The following is a 16,478-nucleotide window of genomic DNA, read 5'->3' on the forward strand; positions in this document are numbered from 1 at the left end:
TCATTTGTTTCATTTATCATTTGTTACTACACCTCAGAACATTTGAAATAACATAAGATATTACAAATTTAAGATCACCTAAATCAAAATTAAAATTGGGCCAATGACTTTTATGGATAAACTGACTACAAGAGACAGAATTGAAAAACCAAAAAATTTGAGTGAGAAAGCAATGGCCACGTTGATGCCATAGAGAAGCTACTAATGAACACTACATCACTAATCGGTTATGTAGCACATAGATTTCCTTGAAAAAGCTGAAAGGTGACTTTTAAATTGATTCATAAATAAAACAAAAATATTTAAATTTAGGACTACACAGTGAGAAATAGATCATGATCAAGATATTCGGTGTTATAGACTCTCTTATTTTTAAAAGAATTGAGTCACAGACAGGCTTTTCATTGTAACAAAAATGGAGGATGAGTTTCCTGTGCTTATAGATTAAAAAAAAAACAAAGCAAAGAAAATAAAACCTTGAAAGTAGTTTGATGGAAAAGTTAACTGAATTTCAACAACAATGGGAAGAAGTGGACTATTAGTGTCCTCTATTCTAACTTAAAAGTGTGCTGTGCTTGAAGAAAAAATTATGGCCTAATAGCTTTTTGTGTAATCATTAAATAGTTTAATAGTTTTGAGGCGTTGATAGTTTTTGAGGGAATGAAATCCCCAGAGGTGAGAGGAACAATCATCTTTGTATATTATTATCCTTAAAACAGTCAGATAAAATGAAAACTACTTGACAGTCTATACAGTGTCAATGTAAAGTTTGATCAGACATCTCCTATAACAGCCTAGTCCAAAATGGAGACAGAAGACTAGAAAGAAACAGAATGGTCACAAACTTACAGATAACCTTTTCCATCAAATATGATTGATTGCATTCCATAAATTGCCTTTTTAAATGCTTGTAGTCAATCTAATTGAGAGGTCCTCCAATGTGTGTACTTTATTATAAAATATGGCCATATTTAAGGTTAAGATGTGGCTGTGAAAGGTTAACTTGCAAGCACTGTAATGTACCATGTAAATTTGGGTGCATTTTGAGAGTACAAAGGCTAGTTTAAAGATTACCTAGAATTCTTAAAGTACAGAAAGGCAAATTTGAAACACTGACTGAATTTCACTTAATATAGTATCAGACAAATGGAGGGACTTTTTATAAGTTTACCTGTTCTGCTTCCACATAAACGAGGGGGAATCCCATTTGTTTGGTCCAGGTATTCATCATGGCTGCTATAGGCTTACCACTAGCACTCTCCAAACTTTCCCAGAGATCCTCTAGGAGATAAACACAAACAATGAAAACCTAATGTTTACATTTTTATTTTCCTAAAAAACCCAGAAATTTCATATAACTCTTGACACTGCATTGCTGACCAACTCTGGTCCTTTCAGGTTCAGGTAACAAACAGTGGGCCAAATTACTATCCCCCTTGCATGCCCAATAACCTACCTCTATTACAAAAACTCGTCTTATATACTAAGATATTCTTAATTGTTTCAATTATAACAAACAAAAGACAAACAAGTGAGTTTGAACATGAAGAAATAGAAACAAACAAATGGAAACGTATTCAAGATCACTACTAGTCATTCACAAACATAAAACCATTATACGCATTCAATTAACAGAAGTTAAAAAATACTCAATGCTGATGAGGTTGAAGTAAAACTCATATGGTTCAAACAGCAGTAGTGGCAGAGTGAGCAAAACAGTGCTACAATGTGATGCAGACTATAATGCAGGCAGGGACACAGGAAAAGCACTTAGAAGAAAAATCCAAAGAAAATAAAGCCTTCACAAGAGTTGACTTTTGGTCTGCATCTTGAAGAGGAGTTGTTCATTAGGGGAACAAAGCTCATTCCAGGTAGACAGAATAAATGGTCTATGTACAAAGGGGAAAGTATAAGAAAAGACAGAAAATATTTAAAAAAGCAGTATGTTCAATAAGCTGAAGACAGAGGGCACATGTATGGGCGTAACGGGCAATGAGTGAGCAGGGCTGAATTGGTGAAAGCTGTATGGCTTACAAAGAAGTACAGACTTTATTGGGAAGGGAATGTGGCATCCCAAGTATTTCTAACCAGTAGGGTGATGCAATCAGATATTCACTTCAGAAAGATACCCCTAGCTAGCCTCAGTGTGAGAAACAAACAGATGAAGCAAGGCAAGTAGTGAGTTGATGGGCAACTGCAGAATTCAGTGGAGAGATCACCAAGGCAGGAATTAAGAGAAATGCAGTGAAGATAGAAAGAGGGCACTAGACCTGTGCTGCAAGAGGATAAAAACCATGGATGGTAACTGAAATGTATTTGAACTGCCAACCGTTTTTCATAAATCACAAAAACAAACCAAAAAAGGTACATGGTAGGCCGTGCTATTCAAAGTGTGGCCTATTAACAAGTAGCACTGGCTTCATCTGAGAGCTTGTTAGAAATGCAGACTCTCAGGCCTCACCCCCGCCTACTCAATTAGAAACATTTTAACAAACCTCAGGTGATTTAAGAAGCACAATATGAGGTTCTTTCCTCATATATTATATACAGGCATACCTCAGAGATATTGCGGGTTTTGTTCCAGAATACCGCAATAAAGCGAGTCACGTGAATTTTTTGGTTTCCCAGTGCATATAGAGGTTATGTTTATACTATAATCTAAGTGTAAAATAGCATTATGCCTAAAAAAAAATGTACATACCTTAGTTTAAAAATACTTTATTGCTAAAAAATACTAACCATCATCTGAGCCTGTTTGAAAAATGGCGGTGATAGGCTTGCTCGATGCAGGGTTGCCATAAACCTTCAATTTGTAAAAAAAAAAAATGCAATATCTGCAAAGCGCAATAGAACAAGGTATGCCTGTATATGCATGCCAAATATTCATTAAACTTGCAAGAGTACACTTTTTTGTAGCCATTCTTTAAGGAACAGAATGCCTCTCTATTTTATAGACTAAAATGGAAATTTACAGGGGTGGGGGGTGGTGTGTGTCAAGGTTACATCATGTCTTGAACAGAGAAGATACTGTATTTTTAAATCACAGGTCATAAACCTTAGGAACAGCCCATGGCCAGGACTCTCTGAACTTGTCATTCTATTAGACACTAATGACAGTACATAAATCTTCTTGTTTTTTAAACTATTTTTATTCACTAAAGAACTCGAAACTATGACTCTGGATCTTTTTCATGTCCAATCAATTCTTTAAGGATGGCTTTATTCATCCTTTTGACTCTGATATCCAATAAATTATAGACCATCATACACTAAAAATCTTAAGACTTTACTTCATTGAAATTCACATCTAAAAATGGTTATTTTGCAGCTATTTTAATGGCCAATGATTAATTTAGGGCAATAAAACCATCACCAAATAAACAACCTCTGGTAAGGTAAACAGATCTCTTTAGACTCTTTTAAGTGGCAAAACACTGAGCTATGGAAAGCAGACTACTGGAGGATGACCAAAAGGATAATGGACCCCGACTTAACAATGGCATCAAATAAGTCAACTTTCTTTCCTACCCATCACATGAAGTGCCAACATTGTCCATTTCTATCTCAGGCTATTAAAGATTACCTGTGGCAGCATTCTTTTGCTGGAACTTGGTTAAATACATGTTCATTCCTTTCTTAAAGTCCTGAGAAAACACAATTTTTAAAATCCAGGAGAGTCAGACCTCGGAATTTACAGTATATTTGCATATTAATACTCAAAAGCTAATTTACTCAAACCACTTGAGTGTCAGATGTACTGAAAAACATGTATCCCCCTAATGTCTACTGCTTTTTATTTAAGAAAGCATACTCTTTGCCTTTTACTTTTGCTTTTAAGTTTTATAACAGCGTCCCATCCACTCCCCAAACATCTGTACATCATTCATCAAGGGATCACAACAGTCAATATAAAAAGAAATAAAGGTAAGCCAGAGCAGGGTAATATCCTTTCTAGATTCTAGAAAAAAATTACTTAGGAACTTAATCTAAATAAAATCTGACATTTTTCCACGGAAAGCTATACGATTTCACTATAAAACAAGACTTAAAACTGTTTTTTGTTTTTTTTACCTTATCCCCAATGTAGTCATGTAGCATTCGGATGACAGATGCACCTTTGCTATACGAAATAGCGTCAAATATCTCGTCAACTTCAGAAGGATGGCCCACACTGACCTGGCAGACAGTGTGATTCAGGGTTATGACAGGAAGCAAACAGCCTGTAATACTGAATTACATAAAAAGCTTTCTAGGAAAACCCTTCTAACTAAAAAGATACTTTTCTGCCTTTAGCTCACTCATAATGTATAATGATGATCCTTCAAGAGTGTAGGAACTAACACTGATACAGTGGAATATATAACCTGATCTCCATCATCTCTTAGGGTCCAATCTTGGCTCTGTTTTGCGGGGGGACAAGTCATTATAGATCTTTTTTTGGTGGTGATGGTGAGTGGGGGCAGGAAAGGGAGAAATGAAAAACATTTGCTTTCTTGTACTAGTTAGTATGGCTTACAATTATAAAGGACTCTGGTTAAATACATCAAAGTAGATTATAAATCTAGTTCTTTGGGGACGAACTTTATACCTTTAAATGAACTAGAACAAGAATAAGCTAAGTCAAGAGAATTAAAATGTATATAAAAACAGACAACAATAAAAAATATGTTCAGAATTTTCTTTGAAACAAACAATGGAATCATAATGCTCCCCTATGCATATTACCCAACAATTATGACTCTCCCATATATTCAGTAAAAATGAATTTAGTGAATGCTTATGGGTACACAGCACTTGCCTCTCCAAAGATCAAATTTTTATACTGCCTACCTTAAGAAGAAACATAATTAGAACAGCCTTGTTATATTTTCAAGACTGGAAATAAAAACTATAAAAACAAATGAAATTACCCAAGCAATTTTCTTTTCAGTGTCCCAAGTATCTCTATAACAAATTACTTATTTCATTAAAAATGAGAGCAAATGGTTGAAATTATGGCTCACTTCAATAGGATGGCTGTTATCTAAGGCGTCAAGCTCCTGGGCACGGGTGTAATCAGCAGAAACAAACTGAGTCCAGATATCATACTCTGGGAAGCAGTGGTCTACACACAGATATTCAATCCAGGACGCAAAGCCTTCATTTAACCAAAGATGAGTCCACCATTCCTAAAAACAAAAGACAGAATACATAAAGAAAACAAAATGCTTGGCATTCCACTAATTTGAAAAACTCACATGTCCCTTCCACTATACTCTAAAACTTACAACTTAATGAACTAAAATTCAGTTAAAAACAATTAGTAAATAAGTCACATCTCTGAAAAAGAGATGCATAAAAGAGATTCCAAGGAAGACCAACTGGTGATATTAGCATGATGCCTGAGGAACATTTCAAAATATTGCTAAGTAACTTTTACTACCAAAGGTATAAAAGGAGGCAGGACAGTCTGGGGCAAAAAGGGGAGAGAGTGGATAAATATAGACTTTTTTCCCTATATTATTTCCTATATTGTCATTTAGTTTAATAAAGATTTCTCTTTAAAAAAAACAGAAAGCTACCAGGACCAAACAAGAACTGGGAACTATTTCCATAATGACTGAGAAAAATCATTGTTTATAGATGAGTTCAACTTTCTAGATAAATAGAAAAGCAGTACTGCTTATATAAGGATTAGGTGAAATTAACAGAAATGTCATGGTAATAAGTAATTCAGTAATGAATGGTGATAAAGCATTTATGGAATATAAAATTCTCACCTGTCTAATAAGAATTAATAGTGGAGTGGACAAAGTATAATGGGTCACAGAGAAAAACCAACATTTTTTAAAAAACAACTTTTTAGAAAGAGATTTCAATTTAATTTTCACTGAAGTTGATTAAATCTCATATAAAAAGGCAACACATGAATACAAGATAGATGCTAAAGGACTAATGCAATGGTAAAAAACATGACGGCATTTTAAAATCCTGAAAAGATCAAATATTTCCAATTAAGTGATAAATGGCTATTTGTCGAAGTGTTTTGTGCATTTCTTTAACTAGTAGCCTCCACTACGATAAGCTGGTACAAAGCTAGTTATTCTCTAACCTATCTCTAAGCCCTTAAACTTCAGTTAATGAAACAATTGGCATCTAATAACTAGGATAGTTACTGAAATCCAATAAAAAGTTGTTTAAAAGCTACATAGTAATGCACACATTTCCCCTCTAAAGTTTATTACTGGTAGTTTCAAAATAAAATCATTAAAAAATAAAGTCTGCTGAAGGCTGAGCAAAAAAATTGTTTAGCAGCAACAAACTTGCTGCATTAAGTAGAAAAGAACATTACTATACAGATTTGAATACAGGTAATAGCATACTTAATTTCACATTAAATTATGTTTAAAAAAATATTTTTTTCACCCCTAAGTAAAATTTTAAACATCCAAAGCAAAAGGAAAGGGTTTACTTTCAAGGGCTGACTTTCTTCAGAAATTCTCTCAGACATGTTATAGTTGCTAAATATCTTACTTTCTTATTTCTGTGACATATAGACTCAACTAACATCCAAGTCAGGTTCTGCTCTGTGACAGCCTAAAATGCCATCTGGGAATTTGGCTGGCTCCAGAATCTCTAGTTCTTTCTTTGCAGCAGTACTTCTAGTTCACCTATGAAACCCTGTGCTCCCAAGCTCTAACATAATTGGCTGCCATGGATATAGTGTTTATTTAGAGCAGGGGTGTCCAAACTGTGGCCCGCGTTGTTAATTGGCCCATAGCAAATTCCAAAAATATATTTAGTTTACTTAAATAAACCAGGTGAGGCAATATGTACTTCACCTCGAGTGAGTGGCCCGGCTGTTTGGGTATTTTACTGCATATGGCCCTTGGTAAAAAACATTGAAAAATGTTTGGACACCCCTGATTTAGAGTAAGAGGGAAAGGTCAAGACTAGAGGACAATGATCATTCACTGCAAACATTGTGATAAAAAAGGATGTCAATGGGGCAGTTGGAAATTTTAATATACTTTAGTTATTCTGCAGTTCCTTTGCTTTCACTTCTATCAGATTTAAACTTAACATTTTAGAAAATGGAACAACTGGCCCCTAAAAACACTTCAACCTAATCGAAGATCAGTGTATTACTTAGCAGGTTACTTTCAAGCTAATGAACTACATAATAAATATGACTCAGGAAACTAGTTAGCCTGGAATCTCACTGCATGGAATCTCTCTACCTAAGAGGAATCTTCTTCCCTCTCCCAAATTAGTATCGTGACTTCCCCTATTAGCAGGCAAATTCTAGAACAATTAGGAAGTATTTTCTGTTGAATAAAGATTGTCCACATGCTCTTGATCAACACAGAGATTCTGATAAACACTTTTCAATGTGGACCTTTTAAAATAAAGTTTTCTTATCATTCAATTATTTTTTGGCATAATGCTCTAGGCAAACCTGAAATACTATGTAGCCAAAATAATGTGCAGCAGGATGAAGATAAATATATTTGAGCACTTAAAAATATTAAATACCATAGTAACAAGATTTCCAAACCATTGATGGGCGAGTTCATGTCCCACAACCAGAGCAACCCACTGGCGTGATGAAGAACAGGAGTTTTTTGGATCAATAAGCAATGCAGTCTCCCTGTGTTAAAAAAAGAAATAAAATTAAACAATAAAAGTATTGCAATAAAAGCATGCATGCACAAGTAGGGGAGGTAGATTCAAACAGTAAATAAGATGGTCAAGTTAGGGATGTCAAGAAAACATTTCCTTAGAGTATACAGGATAGAAAAAGTTCCAGGAAGATTAAAGACTATGTCAACAGAATTCATACAACAGAAGATAAAGCTGTGACACAAGTTTAATTATCAGTTTGTTGATAGGACAGCTGCCTGAAAATTTAGAAACACTTTGTCTAAGGTATTAGGGATTATTGTGCTAGAGATAGAGAGAAGACAGTTCTTCCACTAAAAGAAGGAGAGTGGCAAGTGCATTCCAGTCTCAAAAAGAACACTGAGCAGGTTGTCCAAAACTTAGCTCATCGAAGAAGGCAATTGAAAGTAGAAGGCAAAAACTTGTTTACAGACCCTGCTTCAAAAATTATACAACCCAGATGTTTATACTGTGGTGACAGATATGTAAAAATTTGGCTGGAAAATATTAAATCGGGACAGTTCTTCAAGCTGGATAAATAATTATGAAACTACTGGGAGGAAGAGAAGGCACCGAAATGAGAAACTGAGCCAAAATGTATCTAAAAATGTTACTAGTGCCAGATGCTCACTTTAAAATCCTACACTCTCAGATAGTAGCACCAGAGGGTGTTCATCTGCTCCTGAAATGTGTACGGAAGTGAGGGGAGGTCGGAAAATTCATGGCAGATCATAAAGCAGAAGATACTCAACTGTGATTAGGAGTAAAGCTCTTACGAAATCAGTGATTGAAAAGATAAGGCAGGGTAATGCATCATTAACATACCTATAAGTAACAAGGCCCCAGTTCTCCATGGCACCTTCATAAAATAAATATAAACATTTATTGATATATATACATACTTCTTCCTCAAAATCACAAAATTTAAAAAAGTTATTACAATTCAGCAATAAAATGAAATTTACTTTACCAGCTGCAAAGTCTGCAATAGCAATGAGATCAATTTTAGGTAGAGGATAAGGAACATTGAAGTAGTCCTTATAAAAAGGCAGGGTTTTAGCAGCAACCTATAAAAGTATAAACAAAAGAACCATCTGATAAATATTTTATTGTAACTCATATAGAAATTCACAAAGGAATCCGGTTGCAAGCCAAAGTATCAAATTACTAGAAACCAACCCAGGGGAGCCCAACCTCCAAAGACTGCCTTAGCCCCAAGTTTTGTATATGCTGGACAAATGTTAATCCAGTTATAACTTGGTATGAAAAAATATAATTACATATTTTCCCACCCACTCTCTGGATGAATAAATTCCACTCTAATATTCTCTTAATCATTATCTTGTAAAATGTTAATGCAACACCAAGGTTGGTAGTTCCAAAATTCTATTAAAAATAAAATCAAAGGAGCACAACAAATTTCAGATTAAATTACAAATAATTGTACTAATAATTGATCAGAAATGTAAATTCCCCAACCTGGAGTTATGGACTGTTGGAACAATCCTCTTCAAGTACATTTACCTCTAACGCAAATTTTCCTTGCTCTGCTTTGCCAACAGGGGTGTAAACACGGACACACACACCATCTTTTGACCTTGTTTCTACAAAGTCATATTCACCCACAACAAATGCCACCAGATATGTAGACATGACAGGTGTGCGGGCAAACTTCACTTCCACTACATTTTCATCATCAGGGTATGGTTTCCGATCAATTACATTCTTTTAAAAAAAAAAAAGGAAAAATTTAAATAGATTTACATTAAATACCTTACAGCAAACACTAGCCAAAACCTATAGGCATTGTTGCCTCTCCCTCCCCCTTTCCAGTACTGCTTACTTCTCTATCCCAGTTCATTCAGTGCTTTTATTCTGTCAAGATCTTTCCTATCAAGAAGGAAAGTGATCTGATAAAACATGTTCACACTAAGAAGTTCAGGGCTAACATGTTAAAACTACCAAGGATTTGTGAGCGAAAAGAAAACTTTTCCTGAGTACCTATTATATGCCAGGTATTGGGATGTTTTAAGACAGATCTCAATACTTTCCGAGTGAAATAAGGATAGGAGACAACAATAAAAATAAAATGCAACTGTGGAATCTACATTTCAAAGGGCACAGATTTCTAGATTTAGAGTATTTTCTGTACCAAGGCTGGCTCTAAGCATATTTGTGAAGAAAACTCCACTTTGCCTTTGGAGTCCATAAATTTCCCTTTGGTGTTTTCCCTCTTTTTCTTATTCAGGCTCTCAGTTTCCTCAAGATCTCTCTGTTCTTTCTTCCAAGGAAGACTTATTCAAGAACAGATCTGATAAATTCATACTAAATTGTAAATGTATATTTCAGTTTAACATATTAGTCTCCTCTCTAAGAATATTTGAGAAGAGAATGGCATTCTATCAATGGAATTCTCTCCACCAATAAAGGAGGCAAAAGCCAGTTATTTTCAGGTGCAGTAGGCTCTTCCAAGTTCCCCAGATTCATATTCTAGGCTTTAGGCTATCTATGTCTTAAAGTAGTCCTAGACAATACACTTCAAGTATTTATGAATGAGATCAATGACATCTGCGAAGAGAGCATATTACCAAAATACAATCAGCCAAAAACCTAAATATACGTCATTATGTGGTTATAACTTTTGGCATTTAATAAGAAAGTCAGATTTTTTTTTCTTTCAGGTAGTATTTATTAAACTCATAACTTATTTAGGTTTCCGTATTAAAAAAAGTCGATAATCTTGCTAATACAGTTTACAAGGACTACCTTCCATGAACTGAGAAACTCTACAAATAAGGCAATTAAGATATAATAGAGGGCTTACTGGAAATAAAGAAAATTAACATTTGTGTTCCTATTATGTATCAAGCACAGTGTTAGGTGGTTTCATGCTATCCCATTTAATCAGCAGACTAAATATGCCAAATGCTTATTCAAAATGTAAATATACTTACAAACACATACATACCATGTTTGATAAAGCTACTCTGTCTTTAGGAACAACCAATGAGATATCAAAAGTTGCTTTGATGGCAGGTTCATCCCAGCAAGGAAAAGCCCTCCGAGCATCAGTAGCCTTAAAAAAAGAATATGAAATATAAATATCACTGAATTAACCTAACAGACTATTTCATGAAGTAACTGCCCTTCGTTTTTTTGGTTTATTTATTTATATAATTCATTCACTTGTTCAATTATTTACTTTCTACAGTGCCAGGCAACAAGTGAGGCACTGACTAAAGAAAACACAAGGTTTACTTACTATCATTGCCACATCAACAATTATCCAGGAACTAGGTCTGCTACAGTTCTTAACAATTTATAGTATAATTTATAATTGTATTTTTGTTTTTAATAAATCTCAAAAGTTTAATGGCTCCATCAATGTTAACACAACACAGTACACTGTAAAGACTCAGAGCTGAAACCATATGATAGGTTGCCTCTCTGGCTTTCATTTCAAAAGTAAAAATAAAAATATTTTCAGAATCTTTGATGTATTTTGTTCTTTATCTGGAATGGCAGCAAAGGGAATAAAGACAGATGCTCTAACACATCTAAGCAGGTCATTCATTTAATGGCATTTCCATATACTACACATAAAATTGTCACAACTTGACCTACTTAAAGAGACCTCATTCTTTCTTTAAAAAAAATAAAAGATCAGCAAACTTGTTAAAGCAAAATAAAATTTAGTGGTTCAGTGGAATATTAGTTACAAAAGAAAGAAATGAAGTAAAACAGAACAAAATTTAAAAAATGGAACCAATGACAAGATTCTGTTATGAAAAGAAGTAACAAAACAGCAGAAGTAGAGGAAGCACACATTTCTGAAAAAGAATTTCTCCGAGAAAAAATGTTAGATAGCTGATTGCACTCTCAAAAAATTAAATTATAAATTCTATCAAAGAATAAATAAGACCTTTGAAAAGTAATTAGAATGTAAGAACAGAAATAGTAGCATAGAAAAACTTAAATTAGGAGCAGTAGCAGTAAGAAATGAATTTATACTAGAGGAAATTAAATGAATGACCTGAATAACAAGATTTAAAAGTTTCTAAAATATACAAAGAACAAAGTGATGAAAGCAAAGATATATTTGAGGGCTAGACACTAGAGCTAAACCTGCTATTAACTGATGTTTCTGAGTAGAGACCAGAACATACACACACACACACACACACACACACACACACACACACAGACCCGTAATAAAATTTCAATATCTGAATTACTTTTATACTATGTACGTTTCTTAATTAAAATTATCCTCTTAGTATTTGACACCTGTGGCTTTTCCTACTAAATTAATAGTAATGCTGTTTTATACACACACACACAGACATATATACATATATAGAGATCTATATCTAATATATCTATATATATGGAAATATGCTCTTTCCTAACCCACACTCCTAATTCCCTCCCTTCTATAATGAAGGTAATTGGGTGAATATAAAATAAAAATCTAAAATCATGAATATAATTATGGCCAAAGGCACCTAGCCTCAAACAATCACACAAATGAGAGAATACACCTTTGTCAGAATATCTAATTTAAGATCATTAATACTTCAGAGAAGAATACCATACCTCAAACTGTGTGACAGCAGCATAGCGTACCTCTCCAGAAGGGGTAGTATATTTACTTCTGTAGAAACCTTTCATTTTGTCATTCAGCTCTCCAACAAAATCTATCTTTAAGGTTCCTGTACCTATGATCGAAGATAAATGAAAACCACTTTTATGGAAATGTTAAGTACAAGTTATCAAAAATATGTCATTAAGATACTAATTCAGTTGGCTATTTACAATGTTTAAATCATTCTTTCCTTTCTCAAATACTCCTCCTGGCAATGAAGATAATATAATATTTACTAAAGTACATGGCAGACTAATCCTGAAGTAAAACTTAAAGTAATGTTTAGGGTGGGTAACTGATTAGAAAGTTCTTTAACTTTATTAACTTTATCTCAAATTACCAATACATGAAGATAAAAACAGGAAAGGAAATGAACATTTATTATTAAATGTATAACATGCTATTGTGCATGGTGCTTTAAGAATATTTATAAACTTGGAAATAGATATTGTCTCCATTTTTCAGATGAGAAAACTGAGGCTGAAAAATTCAATAACTTGCCCAAGGTCACACAGTTAGTTAACTAAAATGCAATAAAAACTTAGTCCTGTTTAATCTAAAGTTCATGCTCTCTGCCAATTATACCATGTAAATTGGTCCTTTTAGATGACTTCATGCCAATAACTCTATCATTCAGACAAGACACTATCTGTTCAATCCAAATGAAACACTAATTCCCTGTTGTAGTAAGGAACTATAGGGAATACAAATAATTTGATCAGCAAAAGGGCAAAAACAAACTCCCACAGCCATTTCAGTCATTGAAATCTGATTATTAAAAAATACATTTAATCAATAATGATTAAATACAAATAAAAATGAGTATTTATTCAACCTGAATGTATATTCTGTTGTTGTACAAGAGCAAAACCTGAACAAAATGGGAGTTTTTGTGAGTACATACACTTTCTTTCATAACAGAAAAAAAAGATAATTATTATCTAATAGTCATCTAAATTCAGATGCATGACAAAGCAATAATCCTATCCTACATTTTATAAATCAAGACAAAAAAAAACACCCAGAAAATTGTTGACTTTGCAATTGATCCTTTTAAAGTGCCTATTTATAACAGGATCTAGAGAATGGGAATCTAATGTATTAAAGATATAGTATGACTATAATTAGCCAATCATACCAAAACTTTTATATCCTAATTTTTTTTTGTTGGTGGTGGTTTTTTTGGGGGGAGGAAGTGGCCAATTCCCTTGTGGGGAATGTGTCCGGGTCTGGGGGCTCAGGGGGGTGGGGGTTTTTCTCTAAGAACCATCACTGATTATTCATTCACCAAGTGTCAAGCTCAGGCATGGAGACAGCTTCTGGTCCCTGTCCATAGGAGAAGCTGGTACTGGATTTTTGCCCCCCCCCCCATCCTAATGTTTTAAACCATCATTGTGGAATGCTGTAGAGCAGTGATAACTGCCATTGTTCAAAATGTTCTTGACTCTTTCTCTGACATATCCTCTTGGATGGTCACAAAGTCAAATCTTCACCTTCCAAAATTAAATTTGCTTCTTGGAAAGGTCCAAAAGTAATAAAGAGTCAGTCTACAAAATAAGTGAATAACAAGCTGCAAACTCTATTTCTAGACAAAACACTAAGTGTGTCTATGAAGTAATTACACTGATTTGCTTATGTGCCTCAAACTGGTTTTGAAAGTAATTTCAAGTAAAAATTTCAGACCTTTGCAACAAAATCATCATTACAGAAAGTGGCACATTCTTAAAGTAATCATGCTGGGTAAACAAAACAAAACAAAACAAAATAACTGAAGCTCAATTGAATAGACATTTGTGATTATTTTTTAAAAATCAGACATTCTGTCTGAAGGGGACAATAAACATTTTGTTCTTTTAAAGAGAATGATAGATTACTGGGACAGTAAATATGAATACAGTAAAAGAATCTGAAAGAATTCTAAATGATTGATATTTAACAATTTAACTATATAAACAATACAAAATTTCTCTCTCCTTTCTTTAGGTATTTACTGATTTTTTTAAAAAAGTAGATATATTCACATTAATAAAGTTTACAAGGAATATCTAATAGATTATAAAAATCTACTACCTTTAAAGAGAACTGCTTGATGGAATTTTATGTCACAATTCCATAAATGGAATTGGCAAGTCTGTTTTTACTTGGTTAACTATTAAGGTGTCTTTTATATAACTCATTCCATGGTAAATCTACTTTCCACTTTTCCTATTTGGAATAAAACTCATAACTAAGTAAGAAAGGCTGCTTACACTTTTACTTGGTTTTAAATCTCCAAGGCCATCAAACCATAACAAGATATTGACAGTGACCACTTCCAAAAGTGGTATACTAAACAAAATACAAAGTATTGGAAAGGGTTATTACCTGAAATTCAAACAAAACACAAGTTAAAGTTTTAAAAAGAAATCATTAATAAATTTAATTAGTGTCACATTGTACAATACTAATTACAAAATATTTACTATTAATATAGAATTTTAGGGCAAGAACAGGAGGAAAAAAGGACTTCTTGATTAATTTCACTTACCAAATTTATGCTATATTAAGAACTGATTGCCAGATTGTCTAATTTTATACTTATTTGCACACATAACTTAAAATACAATGCTTCCTCAAATTCCATACAATATTTCAATATCCAATGTATGCAACATTTACCTGCTTGGGATGGTGACCCTTTTAATACATACATACAAGAAGCTCATTTATAAATTAAACAACTGAAAAATTGGAGCTTCCGTCAAAAACCTATTTATTTAACATTTAGAAGAGTATAATAATTGTTGTAAAAGCTGAAGTAGATCTTTAATTAAATACTTTAATAAAAATTTAATGAGCCTACTAAATGCTATAAAAATGAAAGGCAGATTACACAAAAAGGGAGTAAAAAGGTCTTTGCTTTTGTGTCACCATTTCTTATGATACTGTTTTTCACTCTTCAAAATATTAGTTTCTTCTAGTGTTTCTCCAAATAAATGCCACTCTACAGGATCCTTAACCAAAGATTCTGAGGTTATGTTAGGTCTTAAAATGATTATGGTAACCTAACCACTCACTAAACTGGAGATAATAGAATGGTGCCAATTTCAGAAAAGATGTTTTACTTAGCTACGTAATAGTTGACATGACTGTTAAGTTTCACGAGACTAAACACAAAGGTTACTAATGTCCTCTTAATATATGTTCAATATTTACTCCATTACCAGAAGGTAGCCCACATGTACAACTTATTAAAATTTTTTGAAAATAAGGACTTCATTCTTAAAGCAAAGAATGAATGAATGGGTAACTGACCCAGAGAATCTTGGGAAAATGTGGAAGCCAATGATTTTCAAACAGTTATTTATAGTTATCCAATAATTCAATGTAGTCACATCTATAAATAAGATTTTTAAATTCTAATTTACTCATTACTTATTTATATTGTTATATTAGCTAAAAAATCTCCAAAACTCTGTCAAATTATAGTATATTAAAGGTCATAACTTTCCCTGACTTGTTCCTGCTTTTATTAGAAATTACTTCAATTTACCATGTCTGCTGTTAATGGTCCTTGCCAGGAATGATGCAGCTCTTATATATTGATGATAAATGACATCTTATATACATATAAATAAGGGGAAAAGAAGAAGGGTGCAGAATATTATGTGTGGCATGTTAACTTCTGTTTTTAAACAGCATATAAACAAATGCTTATAAAAGCATGGTACAGTTTTGAAAGGATATGTAAGAAACAGGTTGCTTCTGAGGACTGGATCTGAGAGATGAAGACAGGAATATAATGACAAACAAACTTTCACTATATATCATTTGAATTTCAAACTATGTCCATATATTATATACTGCTTGCGTTCAAATCCAGGCTCTGACGTTTACTAGCTGCTGACCACGGGCAAGTTATTTAAGTTAATTAAACCATCTTTGTGCCTTAGTTTCTTTATCTATAAAGTGGAGATAATAGAATCTATCTCAAAAAGGATTGAAATAAGTTAGTATTTGTGATGCACATATGACAGTACATGGCACAGATTAAACATTCAATAGATACATGTGTATATTATACATAATACACATATATACCACACACACACACACACACACACACACACCCCTAGGAGTTTCTTTCTACTCTTACCTGGTGAATTCTAACAAATACATTAAGGTTTCTTTTGATAATTACAGTATCTTTAAT

General features: G+C 33.3%; 1 protein-coding gene across 1 annotated transcript in view; it reads right to left on the reverse strand.

Moving 5' to 3' along the window:
• The window catches only part of NPEPPS (aminopeptidase puromycin sensitive), a 69,980-nt gene that overhangs the window by 16,615 nt on the left and 36,887 nt on the right, over positions 1-16,478 (reverse strand). The window contains exons 4-13 of the mRNA XM_019740636.2: positions 12,238-12,359; positions 10,610-10,717; positions 9,166-9,366; positions 8,612-8,708; positions 8,467-8,500; positions 7,516-7,630; positions 5,004-5,168; positions 4,072-4,176; positions 3,584-3,644; positions 1,172-1,281 (exon numbers count right to left, since the gene is read on the reverse strand). Coding sequence (XP_019596195.1) covers positions 1,172-1,281; positions 3,584-3,644; positions 4,072-4,176; positions 5,004-5,168; positions 7,516-7,630; positions 8,467-8,500; positions 8,612-8,708; positions 9,166-9,366; positions 10,610-10,717; positions 12,238-12,359 — 1,118 coding nt within the window. The remainder of the gene's footprint in view (positions 1-1,171; positions 1,282-3,583; positions 3,645-4,071; positions 4,177-5,003; positions 5,169-7,515; positions 7,631-8,466; positions 8,501-8,611; positions 8,709-9,165; positions 9,367-10,609; positions 10,718-12,237; positions 12,360-16,478) is intronic.

Source organism: Rhinolophus sinicus, linkage group LG15, assembly GCF_036562045.2.
Source record: "Rhinolophus sinicus isolate RSC01 linkage group LG15, ASM3656204v1, whole genome shotgun sequence".
Taxonomy (NCBI): domain Eukaryota; kingdom Metazoa; phylum Chordata; class Mammalia; order Chiroptera; family Rhinolophidae; genus Rhinolophus; species Rhinolophus sinicus.